Source organism: Eucalyptus grandis, chromosome 3, assembly GCF_016545825.1.
Source record: "Eucalyptus grandis isolate ANBG69807.140 chromosome 3, ASM1654582v1, whole genome shotgun sequence".
Lineage (NCBI taxonomy): Eukaryota > Viridiplantae > Streptophyta > Magnoliopsida > Myrtales > Myrtaceae > Eucalyptus > Eucalyptus grandis.
The window spans coordinates 46,733,380-46,758,703 of NC_052614.1; the positions used below are offsets into that span (position 1 = coordinate 46,733,380).

The 25,324-nt window shown below is 40.8% G+C and overlaps 3 protein-coding genes across 3 annotated transcripts; 2 read left to right on the top strand and 1 right to left on the bottom strand.

Annotated features, from left to right (window-relative positions):
* Positions 1–1,626: 1,626 nt before the first annotated feature.
* On the bottom strand, positions 1,627–6,447 carry LOC104437556 (NADP-dependent glyceraldehyde-3-phosphate dehydrogenase). The gene is made up of 9 exons (XM_010050527.3): positions 6,121–6,447; positions 5,246–5,439; positions 5,026–5,154; positions 3,846–3,965; positions 3,404–3,540; positions 3,156–3,311; positions 2,623–3,001; positions 2,165–2,281; positions 1,627–2,049 (listed from the first exon to the last, which is right to left on the bottom strand). Exons 1-9 carry the CDS (start codon positions 6,263–6,265, stop codon positions 1,936–1,938), a joined length of 1,491 nt encoding a protein of 496 aa, XP_010048829.2. The 5' UTR covers positions 6,266–6,447; the 3' UTR covers positions 1,627–1,935.
* Positions 6,448–16,630: 10,183 nt separating this feature from the next.
* LOC104437557 (replication termination factor 2) lies at positions 16,631–18,301 on the top strand. Its single transcript, XM_039309666.1, has 2 exons — positions 16,631–16,754; positions 16,829–18,301. Exons 1-2 carry the CDS (start codon positions 16,631–16,633, stop codon positions 18,082–18,084), a joined length of 1,380 nt encoding a protein of 459 aa, XP_039165600.1. The 3' UTR covers positions 18,085–18,301.
* A 4,065-nt stretch (positions 18,302–22,366) lies between these two features.
* Positions 22,367–25,043, top strand: LOC104437559 (probable CCR4-associated factor 1 homolog 7). The gene is made up of 2 exons (XM_010050529.3): positions 22,367–22,754; positions 22,890–25,043. Exon 2 carries the CDS (start codon positions 22,964–22,966, stop codon positions 23,786–23,788), a length of 825 nt encoding a protein of 274 aa, XP_010048831.2. The 5' UTR covers positions 22,367–22,754; positions 22,890–22,963; the 3' UTR covers positions 23,789–25,043.
* Positions 25,044–25,324: the final 281 nt, after the last annotated feature.

Genomic DNA, 25,324 nt, shown 5'->3' on the forward strand with positions numbered 1-25,324 from the left:
AATCCCATTCAACACGACTCGTGAGCTTTCTACACGTCCAGTTTCACCATCACACGGAGTTTCCTTTTTCGTAACCTCATTCTCATCTGGCAGAGAGCTTCCTATAACAAAAAGCTGTCGTCTTGAATCTGTCTCCCCAGCACGAAAGTACTTTACAATGTTATAATCAACTGGGACATCATGGGCTGCCAATGATCTGTCAACACTTCAGCAAATTACTTTGCAAGAAGATTGCATGAGCTAATCGGTCTAAATTGAAATATTATCTCCAAGGAAGCGACTTCCGGGACCAGAGTAATCGCAATTGTCAAGAATTCTGTTCCTTTTATGAAGTATGTAATGTTCCAATCACCTGCTTTCAATTAGCAAACATGGGATCTTTGGTGCTTAATGTTGTTCTGCGGTCACCATAATTGATCGATTCTGGCCTTGGCAGCTTTCTGTCTGTCTTGATCAAAGGGGCCTGACGTGCTGTTTCCCACGTTAGTTAAACTGCTGCTGAAACTGCTCCATTCTGCTGCTGAAACTGCTCCATTTCGCATTCACCTGCTCCCAGCAGATAAAGCTAGGAAGACTTTCCTGGACCATTACTGGGATCTGAAGCTGAAGTCCATTCTATGTCAACAATGCCAGAACATCCCTCATCATCTTGCTAAATAGCTTCAAAGCGAAATCCTCGTCCCCCCTGTGCGTTCAACTGACAATGGTGATAGTAGAGGGTTGTGATCTGGGTGAATTGCACGGCTAGCCCAAACTTGAACGAGTTCTCCAATCGATCTGTTCCAGTGCATTTGCAACTCCATCTTTATTATTTGATCCGGTAAAAACATACCCTTTATTTTCAAGATCCATCGAATAGCAATCATCCAGAAATTTTGTTTCAATCAGAAAAAGAACACTGGGCCCAAGCTGAACCATGAGGTTCTCAAGTTCTTGAATTCTCAAGAGATCGCCCAGCCCTTGACAGTTCTCAACCTATCAGACTAACGAATGCCGTGGCGGCTGTTTCGGGCCAGCCACCTCATCCCATCTATGAGTATTAACTCCAACGAGATTGGAGTTTCAGTAAGTGTCGAGCCATCCAGGCCCCAGGGAATTCTCCTGATGTTCCAACACCATAAGGCTCAAATCACTGTTTGTTCCTTGTGGTTCCCAAGTTGTTTTATTCAGAAGCCTTTTTCTCAGGACCCAAAGGATCCTTCCCCTTTCTGGATCCAAGCTTTTGTTAGTTTCTTTAAAGCCTACGCCTGTTTCCTGGGCCCCAAAGGATCCCTGCCCAGAAGAGGCAGACGCCTGGCCAGTGGGCTCGAAGGGAACGATTCCCATTTCCATGTCTTCTTCCTCATCTACTGGATTACCTCCACGAAACTCTTCACCGTGAAAAACATTCCAGAAGGCTTGAACTCCCCAAATTCTACTTTCATCCACGTCCCATTTTCACAATCTTCCTCCTGTATCTTTGAAATGCTCGCAACATCTGGTATAATGGCTGATTTTCCACTAACATAACCAAAGAAATCTTTCATGCTAGAAATCAATCCACACATTATCACCTCCCTCACTAGACAAGACACATGACCTCAAGGACAATGCCAGATCGTGATCGACTTTAACCCGAGCAACACATACATCGAACCTCTCTTTTAAGATAGAAACATATAAAACCTCATGATTCCGTAAATAGGTACATGCAACAACTTGAAACATTTGCAGTAAGGGAAGTCTTAATTCATATTTCTTAGTGGACATTGTCCAATAACATACTCACCAGGCCACTCATCAAAATACACTCATACATATATGTGCCTTATTTCGTCCCAACATATGGGGGAGGTTGATGCAAAAGAACTTCGAGAACGGAATCGAATTGGAGCTATTTTCATAGCGACGTACTCTCTAAAACTAGTCATTATCTACGCTTTATTACTAAGTTTTTTAGCCCATGGTGTAAGAAGGGGTAGGCAGATTGATGACGGTGCTCTTGACCTTCGTCATCATATTGATGCTGTTTGTGACTCCCTGTGAACCTATTCCACTGTCCTTCAAACCCTGCACCATCAAGCATTTCAGCAGTCATTTCTTCTGTGCTTGCAGAAAAAAAAATTGATATGGTATTTACAATGTGATAGAAATCTTATAAGATGCTTATGATTTTCAAGTTTACCTGGAAAGGGAAATGGTCTGGCCCTCGAGCCGGGGCAGAGTTAATTTGAACTGAACCGGTCTCCATTGCGTCGCTGATCAACATTGCCTTGTTGATGTCGCGCGTGAAGACACAACCCTGCAATTTTTAAGGCATTTTATTACTACTGGGAAGAAAGAAATTTTGTTGACTGTTATCTATAAGAAGACATGATGATGTCTCCAACAGGATGCTCCTCTGATTTCATCCAACTGTGGCTTTTGGGATTTCGTGGAAACCATAAGTGTAACTAGTAACACATTTAGATAGGTAGCTTAGTGATAGAATTTGTGTGCATGTCGACAAGCGGGTACCTCGACACACAAGTAATGCTGTGTACGTACTTCTTTTCTTGATTTGATTTTAATTCGTTATCCTGTGGCTGCTTATAATTTGACAAGAGTGCAAGGGATTGTCGCAGATACCAGATTAAATCATACCTGGAGACCGAAATTGCTGGCATTGCAATGGTTAATCCCTTCTTCGACAGAGTTGATCCTGATGACTGGCAAGATTGGCCCGAATGGCTCCTCCCACGCGATCCTCATGTCGGGCCTGACGTTATCCAACAGCACTGGCCACATGAGGTTGCCTTCTCTCTTGTATGGCTGGCAGAAGGTTGCGCCCTTCTCCTTGGCGTCCATCACCAGCCCCTCGATGAAGTTGGCAGACGATTCTGAGACGACCGGTGTTATGTCACGGTTGTCCTCGGGCGGCCCCACGGTTAGTTTCGCCACTTTGGCATTCACCTTTTGAACCAAAGTGTCCGCAACGGAGTCCATCACCAGGACGACTTTCACCGCTGTGCATCTTTGACCGCTGTTGTGGACAAGGAGAGTATGAATACGGGTTAGTGTCCGCAGCGGGTAACAGATTTTGCGGGTGATGTGAGCAACCGTCAATTTTGGTGGCCTTAAGGGAAAGAGTATAACTATGAAGGAAGTTATGAATGCTTGCAGATCACTTGGGTCACCTGTAAGAAAAGCCTCCTTTCACAATGTTGGCAGCTGCCAAGTCGATGTCGGCATCTTCAAGCACAATGCAAGCATCTTTGCCACCCAACTCCATCTGAAGTGGAATCATGCCGGCCTTCTTTGAAATGGCAACTCCAGTGTCTCCGCCAGTGAAGCTGAATAGGACAAGGCAATTCATGTTAGTAATCACAAACCTTGCAAGAGGCAAAGAGATCATGAATACCGAGAAGATGGCCACAAGAATTACCTTATGCAGTTCACCCCCGGATGCATAGTGAGAAAGTCACCGATTTCAGAGCCTTTTCCGGTGACGCAGCTGATGAGACCTTTGGGAAAACCAGCTAAGTGAAAGCAGTGCACCATGTGAAGGCAAGATACAGCACCCTACAAGGAGTTATGTACAGTTTTCAGGATAGCCAAATTGATCAGGATCTAACAGAAGAAAAAAGAAACGCAAATTTTAATGGGAGGCTCAGAAGAGTAAACGCAAGGCCTATAGTATGCAAAAGTTTCTACTCCACACGCACGCATAACACTACACACTGAGACACAAACTCACAAATGAGAACATGCACAAGACTGAATGGGCTACAATAGGCTCGGCCAATAGCATGAAAACTGAGTATCCACCATAATTAGAGCTTCTTTAGTTAATAATTAGTGAAAGTAACTTGATGGCAAGAACATACCTGGGTGGGAGGCTTTAGAACAAGAGAGTTTCCAGCAATCAGAGCAGGGCCAATCTTTGAGACAGCCAGGTTAACTGGGTAGTTAAATGGTGGAATGGCTAACACTACGCCAAGTGGAATCTGCAGTTCAAAACAAAAACATTTGAAGCACGTCACAAATCATTTCGACCATTAGAAGCCAAACATCTTCTCTCTCTCTCTCTCTCTCTCTCTCCCGTGCCCACACCCACACACAGACATGGACGGTAGCAGATCTAAGATACGGAAGCACATGGATTGGATGGCCTAAAATTTCTGCTGATCTTCCTCTACCAGTCAAAAAGGGAATGCAAAAAGGCAACGATGTTGCTCCTGCTGCTATGTTCGCCCTTCATGTTGGGCTAATAAGACAATTCATGTTCATTTTTTCTCCTGAGTATCATATACTTCAGAGATTCAATGGCCAAATTCATCTTTGCAGTGCCTGTTTAGGTTCTTTTCACAACTTAAGTTTTCTGGACAACTGCTATCTAATATGGAACTGGGGCATAGGTCATCTGTTCAAGTCTGGCATTACCTCTAGATTGTTTTGTCCGTTACTCTCATCATTGTTCCATATTTTTTTTCCCATTTGCTCTACATTCACATCATACATTTCCGGCTGAAAGATGACGATTAACATAAATTTGATACACATTGTTAGCCTGCTACTAAATAACCTAACAAAATATTTAGGCTAAAAGAAGGCCACACAGAAATGTTTGTTTAAAAATGTGACTTCACCTAATATTGGGATCTCTATTTGTGATACTAAGGAAACTAATGCAAGAAGCGGCGCCGGTTGCAAGCTAATAATAAATAGGTGGACCCTTTCTTTCTTTTGGTAAAAATTTTATAGGTGGACCTTACCAAACTTTATCACTTTCCACTGAGTAATGGAGGGCACTTGATCAAGTAAATGGCCACACAGAAATGTTTGTTTAAAAATGTGACTTCCCCTAATATTGGGATCTCTATTTGTGATACTAGGGAAACTAATGCAAGAAGCAGCGCCGGTTGCGAGCTAATAATAAATAGATGGACCCTTTCTTTCTTTTGGTACAAATTTTATAGGTGGACCTTACCAAACTTTTATCACTTTTCACTGAGTAATGGAGTGCACTTGATCAAGTAAATGGCATATAACCAAGAGAAATTTTACCTTAGAAGTGAGGCAGTACTTGGTCCTCTCGTTTCCAGGAAAACTGTCGGAGACCAGGAACGACCCCTGTCCCAGGATTCTAACTCCTTCCTCAGCGCAATATGAGATCAGATCACCAGATCTCACAACCTTGATTACATAAAAAAAATGGCATAAATCCAGTTAGTCTCATCGCAAAAAAGCAGGATTAATGTATGAGACATTCTCTTTCTCTGTATACCTCAGTGACCGAATCTTTGGCTGGTTTGGCAATTTCCTTCACAAGGCACTCCGCGATGGGAGACTTGTGCTCCTTGAGGAGCGCGGCAGCCTTGTGAAGGAGCTCGGCCCGCTTCCAGAGCGGAGTCTTTGCCCAGGCCTTCTGTGCGCTCTTGGCTATATCCATCACCTTGTTCACCTCCTCTTGTGTACAAGCTGTACAAACACACCATCACAAAAGCCAATTCACATCACAAGACCACATAATCAAGTCAAGCTCTCACCCTTTCAATTGCAAGCAATTAATTAAACACCGATCTCTTAAGTAAAGTAACCCCTTTTAGAATCGATTCTGAAGTACTTCCAAGAAATGCAAGCTCCGTTTCAAGTTTAGTTAGGGGTGATCGGTGGTCCAAGTTCAGTAAAGTAACCCTTTTTAGAATCAATTCGGCAGGAGTACTACCAAGAAATGCAAGCTCTATGCCTTAGATTTAGGTTGGTATGAACAATGGTCGGGTTTCAACCCAGAAACCGGCCTCGCTGCTCAGTTCGATGCCAATTCCGAGAAAGAAACTTAACTGCCAACCAGGTTCGGATTAGCTTCCTGTTTGAGGATCGAAACCCGCCAATTCTACCCTGGAACCGGGCTAACTACGTCAGTTCTTAGGTAGAACCGGCGGCTTTGTCACAGGCCAGAGTACCTTTTTTAAGTAAATTCGCGCTCTACTAACGACTAAAAACTCGATGGGAAACAAAGAGACCCCACAATCCCCACGATCCTAGCGCTTTCCCAATGCACCACAGCGGATGGAACAGGGAGCTTCCACATCATAACGCGCAGGACTTAAACCGAAGTTTCTGTACTTGTTACCGAACGAGGGGGAGCGAGCATGGTACCTTGGACTTTGTACTGGGTCTTGCGGGTCGTGGGGTTGACGATGTTGACGCTCTTGCCGGAGGCCGACTTCCTCCACTCCCCGTCGGAGTAGTACTTGTACACTTCCCCATCCAAGATCTCCCCAAACACCCCGGTCCCCGCCATTGCAGCAGCTCTCTCGTCTCTCCGTGCCACTCAAGGCCTCTTCACTCGGCACACACTCCACGGACAAGGCCACACACCTACTCCCACTTCCCTACCCCAGAGAGAGAGAGAGAGAGAGAGAGAGGGAGAGGATTGTGTGGTGAAGTGAAGGTCTGGAGAGGAAAGGAGGGAGTGATGGGGAATGAAGTGATGACTCTTCTGCGGGTATAAATAGGGGAAAGGTGAGCCACGTTTGGTTTTGCAGTTGGTGGGGTGGTGGTTCAAAGCGTGCCAGGTTAGGCTGGGAGAGCGTTAGATGCGTCTCCTTCATTCATCTGCGCATGGCATTGCTTGGCTTTTTTACGTTTCGTTTTCTTCCACAGGACTTTTAAGCCTTTCTTTCTTTCGTGTTTTTTTCTTTCCTTTTGGGATATTCCATGAAGATCCCCCTCCCCCTTTCCCCAAGGAAACGGGAAGTTTCTTACAGCCTCGTTCTTCCCGCGGCCTCCACCGTTGAAAATAAATCTTATTCCACTTTTTGTCGGGAAGTCAACCAAATTCTGTTTCTTTTTCCTTCTTTTTTTGCATTAATACCACCGATAATTTTAAATCGATACGCTTATAATAAATTTATCTCAAAATACATTTGCCACATATTTATCCTCATTTAGTTTCCATTCAATTTTATCTTTAAATTGTTAAATTATAATTTTAACGTATGTTTATTATAAATATACTAATTTATGATTTTTCGTGATATTGATATAATTTAATAGAAACTGACGGATGATAAATTTATTATAAAATACTAGTTTGTGGTTTAAATTTATTATATGTATATCAATTTGAGTTTTTCGTGATCAAAAAATTAATTTAAGATAAATCTATTACATATGTAACAATTTGAATTTTTTCATGATATTAACTCTTTTATTTACATTGGAGAATCCAATATAGTCAAAAACTTGAAAGATTACATTAAACATACAGAAATAATTTAAGGTTCCCATAAAAAAAAAAATTAAAGGGTTGCATGGAAACACTTTTGTTCTTTTTTGTTCCTAACGTAAATAAAAAAGTGTTTATGTTCTAAATAATTTTTTATCGAAACACGCGTTTGGAAACTTGTTCCGGGAATAAAAAATGAATAGAAACACGTTTGTTAGATTTTATATTCTTTTTGTTTCTTGTAATTTTTTAATATTTTTATTTTATTTTTCATTTTTTCCTTTCTCTTTTTTTTTTTTTTTCTTCTTTTGGCCGGCCGCCGCCTCCGCGACTAGCCGACGGGGCCAAGAGCCTAGCCTGCATTACAGCCGAGGCTCGCCGGCCCGGCGAGGCCGAGCCTTGCCGTCGTTGGGCGAGGCTTGGCCCGCTCGGGCGAGCTGAGCTCCGCCAGTTCCGACGAGGCCAAGTGTCGCCGGTGGCGGCGAGCTCGGCCTCGCCCTGGGCCGGCGAGGCCGACCTCGACGGCGTCGCCGGCCCTCAACGGCCGGTCGCCGGCCATGGCGAGGCCGGCGACCGGCCAAAGAAAAAAGAAGAAGAAGAAAGAACATATGTTTTTTTGTTCATTTTAGGCCTTCAAGAAGTGTTTCTGGATTCTAGAAGTAAGTTTTTTTTGTTCCGGAAACAAAAAAACAAAAAAAAAACAGAAACGCAACCAAACGCGTTTATGTTCTTTTTTATTCTCAGAAACAAAAAAAACAAAAAAAATGTTCAGAAACAGAAACGAGGAATAAAAACATGCATGCCCAAAACTTCGCGGTGGGCCAAGATTTAGGGACTATCAACGTCATTTTCCTTTCCTTTTCTTTTTGCTGAACAATTCTTTCACTAGTTACTAGCAAAAAGAATTTAAAAAAAAAAAAACCCGATAAATGAATTTCTAACTGAATTAATTGGATGATCGAGCGTCAACACACGTGCTATGTAATTGATGCGACGACACTTTCATAGCCTTCTTTTCTACAGCTTAGCAAACGAAACAGCTGCCGTGAGATACCTACTTTTGTTAATGGCCGAAAAAGAAGATCCTCTCGCATCTCCCATATGACCGGAATTATAAAAAAATGATAATAAATAGATTGCATTTAAAAATTGTGGGATTTGGAGACGGACCTGAGTTTTTGTCTGTGTTGCACCGATCCTCGGAGCACATCCTTGGTCCAAAAGCAGGAACTTAGGTCAAATTTCTTTTCCTTTTTTTCTTTTTTTGTTAATTCAAGACCCGTTCTCGTGGCAATAAGGAATGGTTTTGCATTCGTCTTGGCCACTCTACTACCATTTTTTTATATGTTAAACCATTTCGATGTCATTGAATTAAATTTCGTGTTTGTATTTAATGTAAATTTTGATTGTGACTCAGAAGATCCCATTTCTCAAAATAACTTTTAAAATGCACGCATGACTCCTTAAACATGTGCACACCAAACTCATATGCGCACACCATCACAGACCAAATTTATAGGAGCACACCAAACTTAGTGTGGAATAAAAAAATTCCATTTATATACAAACGTAAATCATTCAAAATGCCAACATGCTGTCCTTTTCTTTCTTTTTTTTCTTTTTTTCCCCCCTCATTTGCTGGTCTTGTTCGAAGCTTTGGAAATATCTTGGCATGCCCATGACACAGAAAAAGGGACAAAAGAAGTATGAAACAAATTCGAGCGATAATTTCTTCTGAAAAAATTATGGGCATCATTGAATATTTCTGAAATAATATTTATTTTGTCTTATCCATACTTCGTGAAGAAGGAATGGGGAATGTCCCATACCTAATGTCCATAATCCCCCAACTGTGCAATCATTTGGTTGTGAATTTCAATGTGGCAATAAAAACGCATATTATCTATCTGCAGGCCTAATTAATAGTTCGAATCATGCACATTAAAAATCCATTTTATCTCGAAAGAATTCGCACCAATTATTGGTATCAAATAAAAAATTCATCCTTGTATAATGGAAGGGAAATATCCATATACATGTCTTATTCTTTTCAATAATCCATATTTGTAGCAATGAAGCACTATTTTTTACCCTTAAGGAAGAAATGACTGGTTACAAATATATGTGATCTATAATCTCTGTAAAGGACCATGTATACTTGCTTATCTATCATTAGTTGAATCCATTAACATAAACATGAGGGCAAGAAGAGGCAATACAGAAGTTTGTAAATTGTAAAAATGAGTTCACGTGAATTGTCATACACAGTACTTCCATGTAATAACTATAGTGAATTGTCCTACACAAGTACTTCCATGTAATAACTCTATTGAAGGGATCCTGTTACAAAAATAGCTTTCGGTACATGTGTTACTGCTTTGACTAGCGAATAACCAATTTGGTCCCAACCAATTTGATCCCAACGCAAGAAATAACCAATAACTAAAAGGATGTAGATACAGCCAGAATCACACTTGTAAATTACGTTAATTTATGAAGTCTTTTTTAAACCACTCGCGAGATGCACACGAAAATGCATGCAAAATCATTTTTAGGACCATCATACTTACCAGCCATCCATGATTTGATCTTATTAACACGAAACAATTGGCTACTATCCAGATACGGAAGAATTGAAATCTTTGATCAAGACATTATATATAAATGGTATGAATTGCCTACATAAGACTTTTCATATAGAGGATAACCAGTTTTATTACTCACTACAAAGAATTTCCATGAAAGAAACATGTGAATTCACTGGAAAATCAACACTACGCATGTCAAATGAAATTGTTGTTGCTATCTACTTCAATAACCAATCATTGGTTTAAATTTAAATAAATAACTGAATAAAATATATAGAAAATAAAATATATAGACTTTTCTTTTGATCGCAAGTCATATATCATCTTGATTGGAGATCCCCTATATGGATATATACACATACCAGTTGATTGAATCTAGTTCTAATTAATTTATAATGAAGCAAAGATATCCACAGAGTGATTCATGCTATTATGATATTCACAACCAAGAAATATCTTATTTTCTTTTGGATAGGTCTTAGGAAAATTTCAAAAAAGAGCCTAAAGTGGACATTATTTCTAATAAGAATCCAAAGTGCCCTCATTTTCTCAAATAAAGGCATGAAGTGGCTATATTAGTCTCAAAAAAATGGCTTGACCTCGCCATCAAGTGGAGGACAATTTCGTCTTTCAAATTTTTTTCTTTCTTCTTTCTTCTTTCATTGAAAAAAAAACTAAAAAAACTAAAAATTACATACATACATACATATGTATGTATGTTTATATAAAGAAACACAAGGGAGAGATGGCTCCCTCCCGCCTGTGGCTGCTGCTCCATCATCGGTGGGGGCAATGACAATGGCCAACAGCCCTCACGTAGGTCTAGTGAGGACGAGTCAAGGGTTGTCGGATCTACACAAGGGTGGACGACCCTTGCCAAGACCGAGATGAGGGCAAGCAACCCTATCGGCTGTCAGTACTGCCCCATTGGTGATGGAGCGACCTATATTTTTGCTTTAATAAAAATTTTGTCTTTTTTATTTTGTTTTTAAACTAACTTAACTAAAATTCAAATTAAAAATGTGTTTGGACAAAAATACTCTTGATCGGCTAGAATATTTTGTCGGGCGATGAGACTAAGCCTTTATTTGAGATAACCATAACCACATCAAGCCTTATTTGAAATAATATCCATTTCATGTCCTTATTTGGAATTTTTCCTAAATCTTGAAAGGAGAAGGAAGGCTCAAATGCCAATAAGTTTCTAGTACCGAATTGACCGAATGCGATATTACTCATTTTGTGAAATTCTAGTGCCATAAATAAGTTACAAATCACTAAACGAACTTTCGAATGTAGTTTGTTGTGTTACATCATATGTGGAAAAAGTTTATACCAAATCAATCTACCCTTGTGCTGAGTCCTGTCAAAAAAATTTATTAGCAGGGCGAGTGCAAGAGGGGAAAATTTCGAAAAGGACTTCCTACTCCGGCAATTTATGAGCTTGCAGTGGATTCGCTCTCTTGTTGTCACTATTTCTATCTGTAAGAATATAATGCTCTATCAAGGTGCAGGCCATCGTTGTCACTATAATTTAATGGAGACATTCCATCGAATTTTCAGCCGCACATCCCATGTACCAACAATACCATTGTGGCCTCGACTTGATTTTGTAAGTGATCTTGACTTGATCGTGATAGGGTGATTATGTAATATGTTGTCAACGTATTTTTTTTCTTTATTTTACTTGAACAATTTCATACAATATTAATTTGAGTGTGTGCATAGTTATAACATTCAAATCAGCAGTGAATAAGACTGTTTGTGTAATTTTTATTTTTTATATTGACGAAATATACTTTGGTTTTCCTTTGTGGTAATAGAACGGGAAGCACTAAATGACACCAACTTTGGCTCCATACTTATTAGAATAACAAAAATGATCGAACTATCGGTCTTTTTATCATTCTAATTCCCCAATTGTGTACATAGCCAAAGCTGAGGTGGACTTAGCGCCGTCCTAAAACAAGGTAAGGGAGGGAGAAGAAATAATGGAATGTCCGGTATGGCCGTATGAGTTTTCATTTTACTTTATGAATTGATCTCTCTCTTTAACCTTAGAGATTTAATCGAAGTTTATGCGATGTTTTCTTTTGTTGGTCGAGAAAATTTTATATGATGTTAAGTACCTTGAGGTTATTGAAAACATATGAATATTGCCATTTAACGTTACCTTAAAAATTTATTTATCTTGCATATTAGAGTCAGGATGTGTGAATTTATAATATCATATGATAAAAGATGATCTCGATATGATTAGGAAAATTGTGGTCCATAAAGTAAATTTATTGCATTTTAGTTAATTCAGTCATAAATTATTCAATTATGTCAATTTATAATAAACATTTTCATGTTTTGCCAATTGAGTCAATCCGGTCAAATTTAACTAAAATGACGTAGACACTAACCATTATACATGACATGATCAACGTTGATGTAAACATTTTTAATTTTTTAAATTTTTTTTTTTTTATAAATTTTGGTTTTTCTTTTCTTTACAAGTTTTTTATTGAGTGCTAGCCAGAGTTGCCGATCAACCCTCATCAGCTCTGGGTGAGGGTCACCTTGCCTCATCAAGCCCTCTCCAGCCATTGCTAATGGCAGGTCTCCTTGTCTAGCCCTCTCCAACCACCACCAAGAGGGAAAGAAGAAAACATAAAAAGGAAAAAAATTCTAAAAAATAAATTTGCAAAGTTGTGCATGTTAGTGCCTATACGCCATATAGCATGATCGCCGCTTATGGCAGGTCCCCTTGTCTAGCCCTCTCCAACCACCAGCAAGAAGGAAAGAGGAAAACATAAAAAGGAAAAAAATTCAAAAAAAAAAAAAAATCAAATTTGTGCATGCTAGTGCCTATACGCCATATAGCATGATCGCTGCTAATGGCAAGTATCCTTGTCTAGCCCTCTCCAACCACCAGGAAAAAGGAAAGAAGAAAACATAAAAAGAAAAAAAAGTCGATTTTTTTTTTTTTTTTGCAAAGTTGTGCAAGTCAGTGACTATACGCCATATAGCATGATCATCACTAACTAGGCTACGACATCTAGCGTTTTCCACTAAAATTAGCCCAATTGACTTAATTGATAAAGCATGAAAAAATTTAGGATTGAATTAACACAATTAAAATATTTAAGACTGAATTGATCAAAGTATAATAGGTTTAAGGCTCTTTGGACAATTTTCTCATGTATGATTTTGTGCACTATTTGATAATTGGTTGTTAAACCAAAGAAAAACATAAATTGACGTCATGCTTCATTAATATAACTTGGTTTGTTAAATTATTTAAGAGCTAATATAACCAAAAATCTCAAATGATATATATGTTCTCGATTTATCCAAAATTACTTTTTTTGCCACTAAAATTCCAAACCGATACACTCGTACCACATTTATCCTCAACTCCTTTTCCTATCGTAAAAAACCATAAATTGGTACATTAGTTCCATGTTTACCCAAAATTAGTTTTTAAGTCACAAAAATCCAAAATCACCAAAATTTTAGATTAAGAAATATGCTAAGTTTTTTCCTAAGAGCTCTCTCAAGTTTCAAAATTTTGCTAAAACCTTAAATTTTTTGTGATAAAAAAAATTAGTTTAGGATAAATGAAGTATATGTGTATTATCGGTTTGAAATTTTTTCATGAAAATTAGTTGAAGTAAATGTGGGACATTATACTAGTTTGGGATTTTTTTTAAAACACAAAAATTTGTTTTGGGCAAATGCAGCATGGATATATCAATATAAGATTTTTTTTTTTTTGGTGGTATTAACCAAACATTTGATGGATCCAAAAAAAAAAAAAAAGTTTATGTTCGATGCTTTCCAATAATTTTATTAATTTTCTCTAACATGTCAAGTTTGTTACCACCGCCCTCAGCGGCGCAGCTTGCTTGAGCTCTCTCCCCCTCACGAAGGGGAGAAATTCAAATCCCAAAGATGTCATTAGGGATTCTTACCTGAAGTACCGTGGTGATGAGTCTTGCAATCGCTCCCTCACGGGGTTCCCTAAGTTACCAAAATAACAATAATTATGCTTGTTTCATCACGAAATTCAAGTTGACTTTCACGATTTTAATTACATGGCCAACTCCCTTCTCTTTCCATTTCTCAATGCGATCTTTTCTTGTAGTCAGTGAATTTAAATTCGTCATGTATATTTTGCTCTAATTATATTAATTTATTCTTTTAGATTCTTCCCCACTTTTCATTTTATACTTTTCTATGTTAATATTAATCTCAACGAAAATACTAACATAAATTTTTAAACATTCCATTCTCAATTTAATGAATTTGACTCCTATTTTTTTTTCAATGAAAGGCCTTTCTTTTTCTTTTTCTAATTGTCATGCTTCTTCTTTTTTTCTTATGTTGTTAATGTCTTAATTCTTCATGTTGGTAATCTTTAATGCATATCGCTATTATGTACTCTCGATGTCCTCTCTTTCAAAGGGGTTGGTTGGAGGGTAACGGGCGCTCTCCTATCAATTATAGTCAATAAATGTCACCGATATCTACCGTTTTCCCACCTAGAAGTGCATATTTTCTCACACCCTTTTCTAATCTCCTCACGTGTTGCATAGAACATTATAGGCAGCTTAATCACGTCTTGAGGACCAGATAAAGGGTCAAAATAGAGAAAAGGAAGAGTAGCTCCGCGCCAGAAGCAGCACAGATCCGGCTGGGGGTTGTTAGAAATTTTCAGTGAGAAAAGCTCCGCAGCTACTTCAGCTCGAGGGTACTTGGAAGGAGCTTTCATGAACATACATGCCATTTTTTAGGATGTACTTTAACATATCCTTAAAAGGCTTTATTTTTAGTTCAATCTAGATCTTGAGACTTCAGGACGTAGAAAAACACTTCAAAGGTATTCCCTTCTCTTGAGGAAGACAAATATATAGAGGGAAACAAGTAGGGGTATTGGATGCATGGGCACTGGCATGTTAAATAATGGTTCATCAAGATTAACTAACTAGTAGTGCAGCCTTAACATGTTGACACAAATCACCTAATGTTTGGTGAGGCTACTTAACTCGAGTTAGGGGTGTGCCTGGGAACCAGACCAGTCCATCCGGAAAACAGTATCAACAACCGGTTCTCATTGAAACCAGTTTGAGAACCGGTTCTCAAAATTCGGAACCGGTTTAAACGAGTCCAAAAATCGGGTCCGATTGATTACCCACCCAGGAACCGGTTCCCGAACTGATTTTGGAACTGGTTTTGTAATATAGGTCTAAAATCCTATTTTTTCCTCTTATTTCTATTCTTACTCCTACAACGTTTTTCCTCTTGGCTCTCTTAAACACACACAGCACTCCTCCTTCATTGTTCCTCTTCCTCACTTGTTTCCCTCCCTCGTCGATTCCTCTTGCACCGTCCACTAGACGGACGGTGTTCGTCGCCACCAAATTCTTGTGTATCATGTGGATTGGCTCGCCTAATTCCTCTTTTGTAGGAATTATGCTTACATAAATAAGTAGCTTCATGTAATAATTGTGGGAATAAGACTAATATTAGACCCATGTTTGTTGCTAATTCTTTGTCTTATGATTTTATTTATTATAATTAGCCCTGTGGATCCTTAATATTTCATTTAGTCAAAAAGTTCGTGTATTTATTTATTACAAGTGCTTAATGTTTGAGGATTATGTTATTTTTTCGTGTATTAATATAAAATTCGAAGTCGTATAGAATATCAAGAAATTGCAAAACAAGTTCTAGTGGAAATAGAGTTGACTGTGGAACCAAATCGGAAAAATAGAGTGGGTCGGGTATAGTATTCAATATAAATAGGGTTGGGTATATAATCCAAAAAACGGGAACCGGTTATAACAGTGTCGGATATAGGATCCAAATTTGAACCTACCCACTCTAGACCAATCACCCCTAACCGAGTGAAGTCAAAGAAGCTTTTGTGTCCACACATGCTGTTTTTGACATACGGGTCTGGCTGCAGTTTCTCTCCTTGGAGCCACAAGCCGTGGCCGTGAGCGATGCTGTGGGGATGTTCTTGACAGCAGAATGGACCACTTATCGATTATAGCCAGAAAAGCCCACGACCCCACCCCATCCGTGGTTTTCGTGGAGCACGATTCCCTTCTGTCAAATTCACTACGCCCACCAGTTTCTTCCCCTCTCTTCCTGCTGTCCCTGTCTTGTCCATTCACGAGAGAGAGAGAGAGAGAGAGAGAGAGACATCTGTCTAAACGGACATTAAAGGCTGGAGATTTATAGCATGACCCATGTAGCTTGCTTTTGTGGAATCTACGAAACCTGCATTAAGATAAACCAAGATTAGGGATGGTGTCTTTATCGAATGGCAAGGGTAGCTTTCCGTTCTCGCGCTTTGGGATTTTGCCCAAGATCCTGGTCCCGCGTCCAAATTACTTAGGACAGGGCGGACATTGCTCAGCACGAGTGCTCATAGCATAGAAGCAGCATCTTTTAGTAGTTACCTGAGCACCCCTGCAGTCAAAGGCAAAAGACCAATTCGGAATACACGTCCTCTTGCTCCGTAATCCATAGTATTTTACGTGATGCATTCGAATTTCGTGGCTCAACTTATATTTATAGATACATGCAAACCGCACTGTCCACGTGCATCGAGTAAGACTCCGCTCATAAGGTGGTGAGCATATTTTCAAGGCCAACATGTTATCTATCGAATCCAAACCATGCACTTAACCACTTAACGAACCCCTTCTTTCCACTATTGTCAATGCTGGATGCGCTATGAACGCCGATAACAACCGTGAGGTCGTTGCATGCGCCAGCCGCATGACATTCCATCCCGACTTCCACTAATCCCCCCCGGGGCGGGGGAATCATCAGATAATTCGCAACACTTGAGATGGGCTTGGGCCTGGGCCTGGGCTTGAAACTTAGGGATAAAGTCCAGAGATCGATGTTGGGCCTCCTGCGGAAAGCCCATGGATCCGCCGCCCTCCCCGGCCCATCTGATTGCCCATCGTTCCGTCTGCATTTATCCGCTCTATAATCGGTCAAATCGAAGGCGAACTGAAAATCCCTGCTCGACGAAGGCGGTGAGCGATCAGGAATTCCTGCAACGAAGCTCGATCCTCCTCCTTCTCCTTCTCCTTCTCCTTCTCCTTCTCCTTCTTCAATCCGAGAGCTTCCCTTCGATTTGCAGCCGAAAGGATCTTCGAAGATGCAGCTCGAATCCGAGAAACCCTTCCAAATCTTCCTTCAATCGCACGACCTCCGATCCCCACTCGAACCCTAACCCTAGCCCCGGCGCCGTCCGACACCCTCCGCCACCTCAAGCGCTCCCTCTTCCCCGCCGCCGACTCGCCGCCCGATCTCTACTTCACCCTCGATGGGAAGGCCCTCGACGATTCGACCCCAATCGTGGGTTCCGGGGTCTCGCCGCTCTCGACCCTGGTACTGCGGTGCAGGCTCCGGGGCGGCGGCGGCGATGGCGGCGCGACGGGGGCGGAGTCGCGGGACTGCTACTTGAACATGTACGCGGAGAAGAAGCCCGACAAGGCGGACCCGAACGAGCAGAGGATCTCGAAGTGGGTGAATTGCGCCTTGTCCAGCGAGCCCTTGAGGGAACCCTGCGTGGTGGACAAGTTGGGGAATATCTTCAATAAGCAGGCTCTGGTGGAGGCTCTTCTGGGCAAGAAATTGCCCCGGGAGTTCGGGTACATAAAGGGTCTCAAGGATATGGTCAACATTAAGCTCACGGAGATTCCGGGCCTGGAGGATGATGTCAGCGGGGGCGCGGGCGCGCGGTATCAGTGCCCGATTGCCGGTCTCGAGTTTAATGGGATGTACAAGTTTTTCGCATTGAGGACCTGCGGCCATGTGATGAGCGCCAAGGCGTTGAAGGAGGTGAAGTCGTCGTCTTGTTTGGTGTGTCATGAGGAGTTCAGTGAATTGGATAAGATTGTGATCAATGGGAGCGAGGAGGAGGTGGCGGTCCTGAGGGAGAGATTGGAGGAGGAGAGGGCAAAATTGCGAGATAAGAAGGCGAAGAAGGTGAAGAATGGGGAGGTGGTTGCTGGTGGAGAAGAAATTACTCAGTTAACTGGTGCTAAACGCGGCATTGAGGTAAAGGCTGTTGAGAAAGCCTCTGTTAAAGTTGATGAAAATGGGAAACTGAAAAATGGTGGACGTGGAGTGAATGGTGTGCCTTCTGATGGAGCGAAGAGGTTTAAGGCGACAGATATAGTCCCCCGTAATGCTACAAAGGATGTTTATGCATCGATTTTTACGTCTTCGAGTAAAAGTGACTTCAAAGAGACGTATTCTTGCAGATCCCTCCCGCTTAATAGGAATTAGTTCTGGAAGGATCTGAAACTTGAGCACCCTTGATGAGTTGTCTTTGGCCAGTCTGGGTGTTTTATTATAAATCATGGTTCGCCATAGATGATTTAGTTGTTTGTTGATGTTGAGATTCTCTTACTGTGGAATTCTTTTGATGTTTACAATCAGATTGTCTCGTTGACGAACATTGTACCTAACCATGAAATGCAAGTAGTTTATTTATATTGAGCCATATATTTTTCTTTTTATGAACTTTACGAATATTATAAAGACTCTCTCACTCCTTACAGAATTCCCTGCAAATTATATGTTCTGTGTATGCTTTGGTTCTGTAGTCCATGAAGTCTTTTATAGAAGCATGGCTGTGTATAGTGTTCTTCTATATTATATCTTCTTGATATTGTTATGTCATAATTTCAGAGCTTGAAGCATGTAACTTCCCCAGGTTTGTGCATTATCTGTGTATATTATAGCGTCATTGGTAGGATAACTTTCTCCAATGTTACTCCTTAGCTATGTCTTAGGATGGGACTACCCTGCAAGGTGAAATACTACTTAGTCACTGATGGTGACCGTGAGTGAAAGGGTAAAAGCACCTGCATTTACAAGATGTGAAAACCTGTATGCAGAATGAGCCTGCAAGTTGTGATTGGTAAACAGAGCTGCAGTGAAAGTGAATGGTTGTTAAGTCAGTGATTTTAGTCCCAAACTCGGTGAGCTAACCATGAGTAGGTTGAAATTAGGGCAATACCTAGTGGAGGACCAAGCCATGGGTAGAACAAATTCCTCAGCTTCCACACATGTCAAAGAATGCATTGATTTCGCATTTGTTGACCAGTGGATCGGAGCGGAACTATGTGTGACCAATTGACACAATTATAAACCAATTTCAGCCAAGGAAGATTCGTACCTGCTGTGTGCCATGATTCCTTAAGGGCTGGGATGTCTTGAAATGATCCCTTGGAGAAAGACTCCTATTACTGTGGATTACCAATATTGCTATGGGGAAGTGGTTTGTAACATTATGGCCCTTCTTTGCTATTTATGCCCTCAGAAATACTCTTAAGCTGACTGTCGAATTCGGGTTAGTTGTGCTATTTGGGACATCTGCTCTATGCACATGAGCTGAGTATTCTTTTAAAACTTTTTCTCAGTATATGATAGTATAATATCATGCAAGCTCGTGTTCCTGCAGCAGTTTTTGATGACTGTTTTACTTGCTATTATTCATTTTTGTTGTGGTCTTTGTTCTCTGCAATGGAAATAAAATTGAGGTTCTGTTCATTCGGTTTATGTATGTAAGATGTTTCTTAAGTCTCTTTAAAATTGTATATGTCAGTGTAGTTCATTCTTGTCAAGTTTGAATGTTCGAGTTGGAGTATTAATTGAGACAGGTTCAGGCTTCATAATGATCGACTCAATGGGATCGTGGGCTAATTGTGTAATTGACTTTGGATATGAATCATATGTTATATATTTCTTTGATGTTATCAAGATGAAGTATATACATGACTGTCAATTATTTGTGCACTTTTTAGATGTTCTTTCTTATGCTCAAATTCATTCGATCGTCCAGACTTCAACCATGATAGTGCAGATAGTTCTGGCACTAGCCCTTTCCCTGCTACCGTTTTCTTTTTCTATGCCCTCACAGCTCCTAGGATTGGTAGGGTCCCTTCACCGTGCACAGGTTTAAGTATATGTAGTTGTCTTTTTGACTAATTGGCTTCATAGTGAATAGCTTCCTCTTTTCCGTATTATGGCTTGCTACTTTTTTGAAGACCTAATGGATTACAGAACTTTCTCAGCACATTGTTTTCAAGGGCTCATTGTTATCACAGGCAAAACAATGTCTCAAAATGGGCTGAAAATGATCCTATGGGGAGCTTTCACTTGCTCTATGATAGTTATTGGGCATGCAGAATCAACATTCAACAATGTCTTTTTGACTAATTGGCTTCATAGTGAATAGCTTCCTCTTTTCCGTTTTGCCATGTTATGGCTTGCTACCTTTTTGAAGACCTAATGGATTACAGAACTTTCTCAGCACATTGTTTTCAAGGGCTCATTGTTATCACAGGCAAAACAATGTCTCAAGATGGACTGAAAATGATCCTATGGGGAGCTTTCACTTGCTACTTTTTTGAAGACCTAATGGATTACAGAACTTTCTCAGCACATTGTTTTCAAGGGCTCATTGTTATCACAGGCAAAACAACGTCTCAAGATGGACTGAAAATGATCCTATGGGGAGCTTTCACTTGCTCTATGATAGTTATTGGGCATGCTGAATCAACATTCAAGAAGTTGACACCGGTTGCTTGGAGAAGTTTTGCTTAGAAACAAAGAGAAACTCGTGACCAGAACAGGATGCATAATGACCTTTGCCAGACTGATGATCACCGAAGAAGAGTATGCAAATGTAGGAAGTCGCAGACATCCAGCCTCTGGTAATTGGCCATCTGATCCTTCAAGAAGTTTTCACTTGCTGTATGATAGTTATTGCTCACACTAAATCGACACTCGAGAAGTTACACTGGTTGCCTGGAGAAGTTTTGATTGGAAAGAAAGCGAAACTAGTGACTGGAACGGGATGCATAATGACTCTGTCGCAGATTGATGATCACTGAAGAAGAGTATGCAAATGTAGGAAGCTGCGGACATCTGGGCTCCCGGTAATCAGCCATCTGATTATGAGCTCATGCGCAGTCGCATGTAAACGGAGGATGCACAATTCGAAGCATGGCACGGTTTTCGGAGCTGGGTTCACGGATGCACTGAACTTGGACTTTGCATGACAGACCATCTCCATTTCTCCTCCTCTGTATTGACCATTATCTGGCAATAGCTGTTGTTGTTCGGGACTTGTAGCTGTCACGTTAGTGTGCTTGGTAAGGTCGTTGTTGCATTGGTACTCGTCGCGTGCGACTCTTTGGTTTCAACCATTCCAGCATTACACGATATTCACCCTCACTCTCACTGAGAGCATAGTTGCTTTTCTTAGAATAAGAACTCCTGTAGATTAGATTGAATATGGTCATGCACGACCACTCAAGTTTCGAATAGGTCAAGTGCAAAATGCTCAGCTTGAGGTACATAATTCCTGCAACAAAGGCTATCTATGTAGAGGCCGTTCAAATACGTTTTCATGAACTAAGCATATTTTACATGAAAATACTCTTTGGGAACATAAATTATGATCTCGAAAGCATAAATTCATTATATTTCATGATGAGAATGTGAATCTCTTTATTGGGAGAAGGCAACTATTTTATTTTTTATGCTGATCGAGTTAACTAAATGCTGTTTATAAAAGGTAAAGGATAGCAGCAAAAATGCATTGGTCATGCATTTTGTACCCCTCATTTTATATCATTACTTGAATAATGAGGGTGTGTTATTGCCTGCTCACCTTCCTAAGTTAGGTTTAAAGGTTCACCTAGGAAGGTTTTACAACAACTTAGAAGAGGTCTAGCCTCTCCGGGTATGTCTACCAATGCCTGTCCACGTTCTAAGGAGAGGTGGTGGGCTACTTGGATTCTCCCAAAACAATGCCACGGGAACACGGCACCTAACTCCCCCTACAGAGAGGGGCCGATGCCTATCAGTTGACTGCCTCCCCCATTGGAGACAGCCCCATCCTTTAGGAACAGGACATTAAGGGGTCAACCTCCTCTCGAAGCTTCTCCATTCTATTTTCCTGTAGGCCTTTTGAGGACTTGCTTAGGTCCGACTGTTTATAAAAGGTATAGGATAGCGGTAAAAATGCATTGGTTGTACATTTTGTACTCCTTACTTTATAGCATTACTTAGATAACCTTATCTTGAAAGAGTGATTATTGCGAACACTTCCGGTCTATCCAGCTATAATCGCTATGGCATTCACACCGCTTTTTTTTTTCCCGCTTTGCACACGCGCCTCGTTTCTCATCACAACACTTTTGATAATTTGAATAAATCTTGCTAACAATTGCCTTTAAGACAAGCACCTTTAGAATATTAAATTAACTTAATCAAGACATTTTGAGAACAAAAGAATTACGCGTTAATTTATTAACAGACAATGATTAACGAAAACCCTAAGGACACTCATTAAACACCTGTTCATGGGGAAAAAAAATATCTTGCCATTCTCTCTTTCAGAATTGGAAGTGCTGTTACATCCAACAGTGAAATGACATTCAATCATGAAAAACCATGTTCCACACCTTATAATAATAAAAATAATAAAAAATTTGAGAGAGAGGGAGAGGCGGCCCGGTCCGGTCTGGCAATATAAGAGAGAGGCATCACCCGACAACCACCGACTTATCTCCCCATACAGCCTTGAATCTCATGTCCTCCTCACGATGTGAGCACAGGAAGGCAGCCATTGCTCTCTGCAAGTGCCTTTGAGCCCTTCCTCTGCGAGCTCCTCCCATTCTCTACAGTCCGCCCTCAATCCAGGAATCCAAAAAAACCATAAAAAAAAAAAGACGCAGTTTTTATCGCCTGTCGAACAGAAAAAACCCCCTCCAACAACAAGATTTTCCCCTTCAAAAAGTCAAGAATCGTTTCCCACCCCGACAGAAATAAAAAAGAAAAAAAAAAAAAACGTCCAGATCCCATTTGGGAGCTCCTCGGTCGCGACCCTTTTGGTGATTCCTCGTGCGCCCACGAAGGGTCCTCGGCTCGAATATCCTCAGGTAAAGATCTTTGTCCAATTGGGTGTTTCTCCTTTGTCGGGTCCTTTCTCAAGTTCTTGCCTTGAGATGGGTATGCGTGTGGGGGTGGTGATGGCTTCTTTTGATTTTCTGGGTTTGTGTTTTGTTGTGACGCAGATTCTGGGTTATCGTTGTCTTTCGGATCGGGTTTGGTATATTGGGCGCATTGGGAGGACGGGAAAAATTCAAGAATGTCCGTTCTGTCGAAAAGCGATTCTGTTGAGATTAGGGAGGTTTGGGAATACAATCTGGAAGACGAGTTTTCGTTCATTCGCGAGATCGTGGATGATTATCCCTACATTGCCATGGACACCGAGTTCCCTGGGATGGTCCTTCGCCCGGTGGGGAATTTCAAGAGCAGCTCCGAGTATAATTACCAGACCCTTAAGGCCAATGTCGATCTTTTGAAGCTAATCCAGTTGGGCCTGACCTTCGCGGATGAGAAGGGAAATCTCCCGACCTGCGGAACCGATAAATACTACGTGTGGCAATTCAATTTCCGCGAGTTCAATTTGAATGAGGATGTTTATGCTCATGACTCGATCGACTTGTTATCTCAAAGTGGGATCAACTTCAAGAAGAACAACGAGGTGGGCGTCGATGCTCGTCGCTTCAGCGAGCTATTGATGTCGTCCGGGATAGTGTTGAACGATACTGTTCACTGGGTCACATTCCACAGCGGGTATGACTTCGGGTACTTGCTTAAGGTGCTGACCTGCCAGAGTCTGCCGAGTACACAGTCCGGGTTCTTTGATCTGATTAAGATGTACTTCCCCGTGCTTTACGATATCAAGCATTTGATGAAGTTTTGCAATAGCCTTCATGGGGGTTTGAATAAGGTTGCCGAGTTGTTGGAAGTGGAACGGGTTGGCATATGTCATCAAGCGGGTTCTGATAGTTTGCTCACTTGCTCCACTTTCATGAAACTGAAGGAGAACTTCTTTAATGGCTCGCCTGAGAAGTATGCTGGGGTTTTGTATGGTCTGGGTGTTGAGAATGGACAAAATGGTTACTAAGATGAGGAAAAAAAATAGTATCTGAAATAAAAATTTAAAATATAAAATTTCTCTGCCAGATTGTGTGTTCCCCGTTCACATCATTCTTTTTTTTTTTTTTTTTTTTTTTTGGGCACAGTATGGTCGATTGGATTTTTGGTCACTCTCCAGGATTGACGTGGTACATAGTTTGAAGTCCTTGAGAATGTTAGCAAGTAGTGAGGATAGGAGAATAGCCATGTTTACCTAGGAAACGGCATTTATACTTCTCATTTTGCTTTACATCGAAACATTGCAGACAAGATGACTGACCTTTGTTGTGTTTTAGAGCTTGTCTTGAAGGATGAACCTTATAGTGCACAGAATCTGAGGGTGCATGCTTGCGCGCAGGATGCACGCACACATGGCGCAGACATAATACTCACTCACTGCATGCGCATCTCCTTTTGTATCGACTACTTTTGGGTCATTTGACTATACCTTGCAATGTCACCCATTATGCCTTGATCTATAATTTTAATTAGTATTAATGCTAGGTTAGGACATGGGCGTGACCCGGGGAGGGTTCGCCTGTAGCAACATCCAGTAGGTCTGGTTCAATTCCCGCCTGCTTCCTCTCCTGCGTTACCTAGGAAGAGAAAAGCTATATTGTTTAGTTCGTGGCCCGTGAAGTTCTTTTTTCTTCTTTTCCATTCGGATCATTGCTATGTGACTTAAGGCTTAATCATGTTAGGTGTTCAGTTTCTCGGTCTGTCTTTGTGTCCCAGCTCCTTCTACTGTGTTATCCATATGCTCCTCAAATATTGGTATGGATATTTAGCTAATGCCAGGTCTTTATTTGGAGCAGGTTTTGTTCTTTTATGCCTGAATCACACATTTCTCAGCACATCTCCTTGTCTTTTCTGTTTTTAATGTCTAATTTGGTCTGGAAGTGGTGTCGAATCATCATGCAGTCATGATATGCTGATTTATATTCTGAGCAGACGACCTACACTGCTTAAAGAAATTTCCCATGTCTTGTATATTATTAAATTTTACCAACTGTGACCTGGAACTTTGGATATCATAGTAGTGCAGCAGGTAGATCTTGTGCAACAAATTATTGGCTTATGTTGCAACTTTCTGCTACTCCGGCATCCTCCGTTATATTGTCTCCTGGTAAAAGTTTAGTTCTTTTAGTTTGATGTTGTTGCAATGGGTGAGCTACTGGCTTTTACAAACTGATGGCCATTTGTATCTACTCCAATGTTCAGCATTTGCCATTTGCCATTTGTCATTTGCGTCCTGGTTGAAAAAGATGTTCAGCATTATGAAAACGTGTTTGTAAGCAATAGGTAGGATGATGATCATCCCCTTGATTTGTGAGGATAAATTCTGTAGGATTAGTTATGGCTGATCTTGAGACTACTGAGTTATGATATACAGTTACACATTTGTCTCTACCTTGGGTAGCATTTAAATTGGCTTTGGCTTGGCATATTAAGTAGATGACTATGGAATTTAATCTAATTTGCAGTTGAAAGCCAGAAAGAAACCGTGTCAAGAGTCATGTTTTCT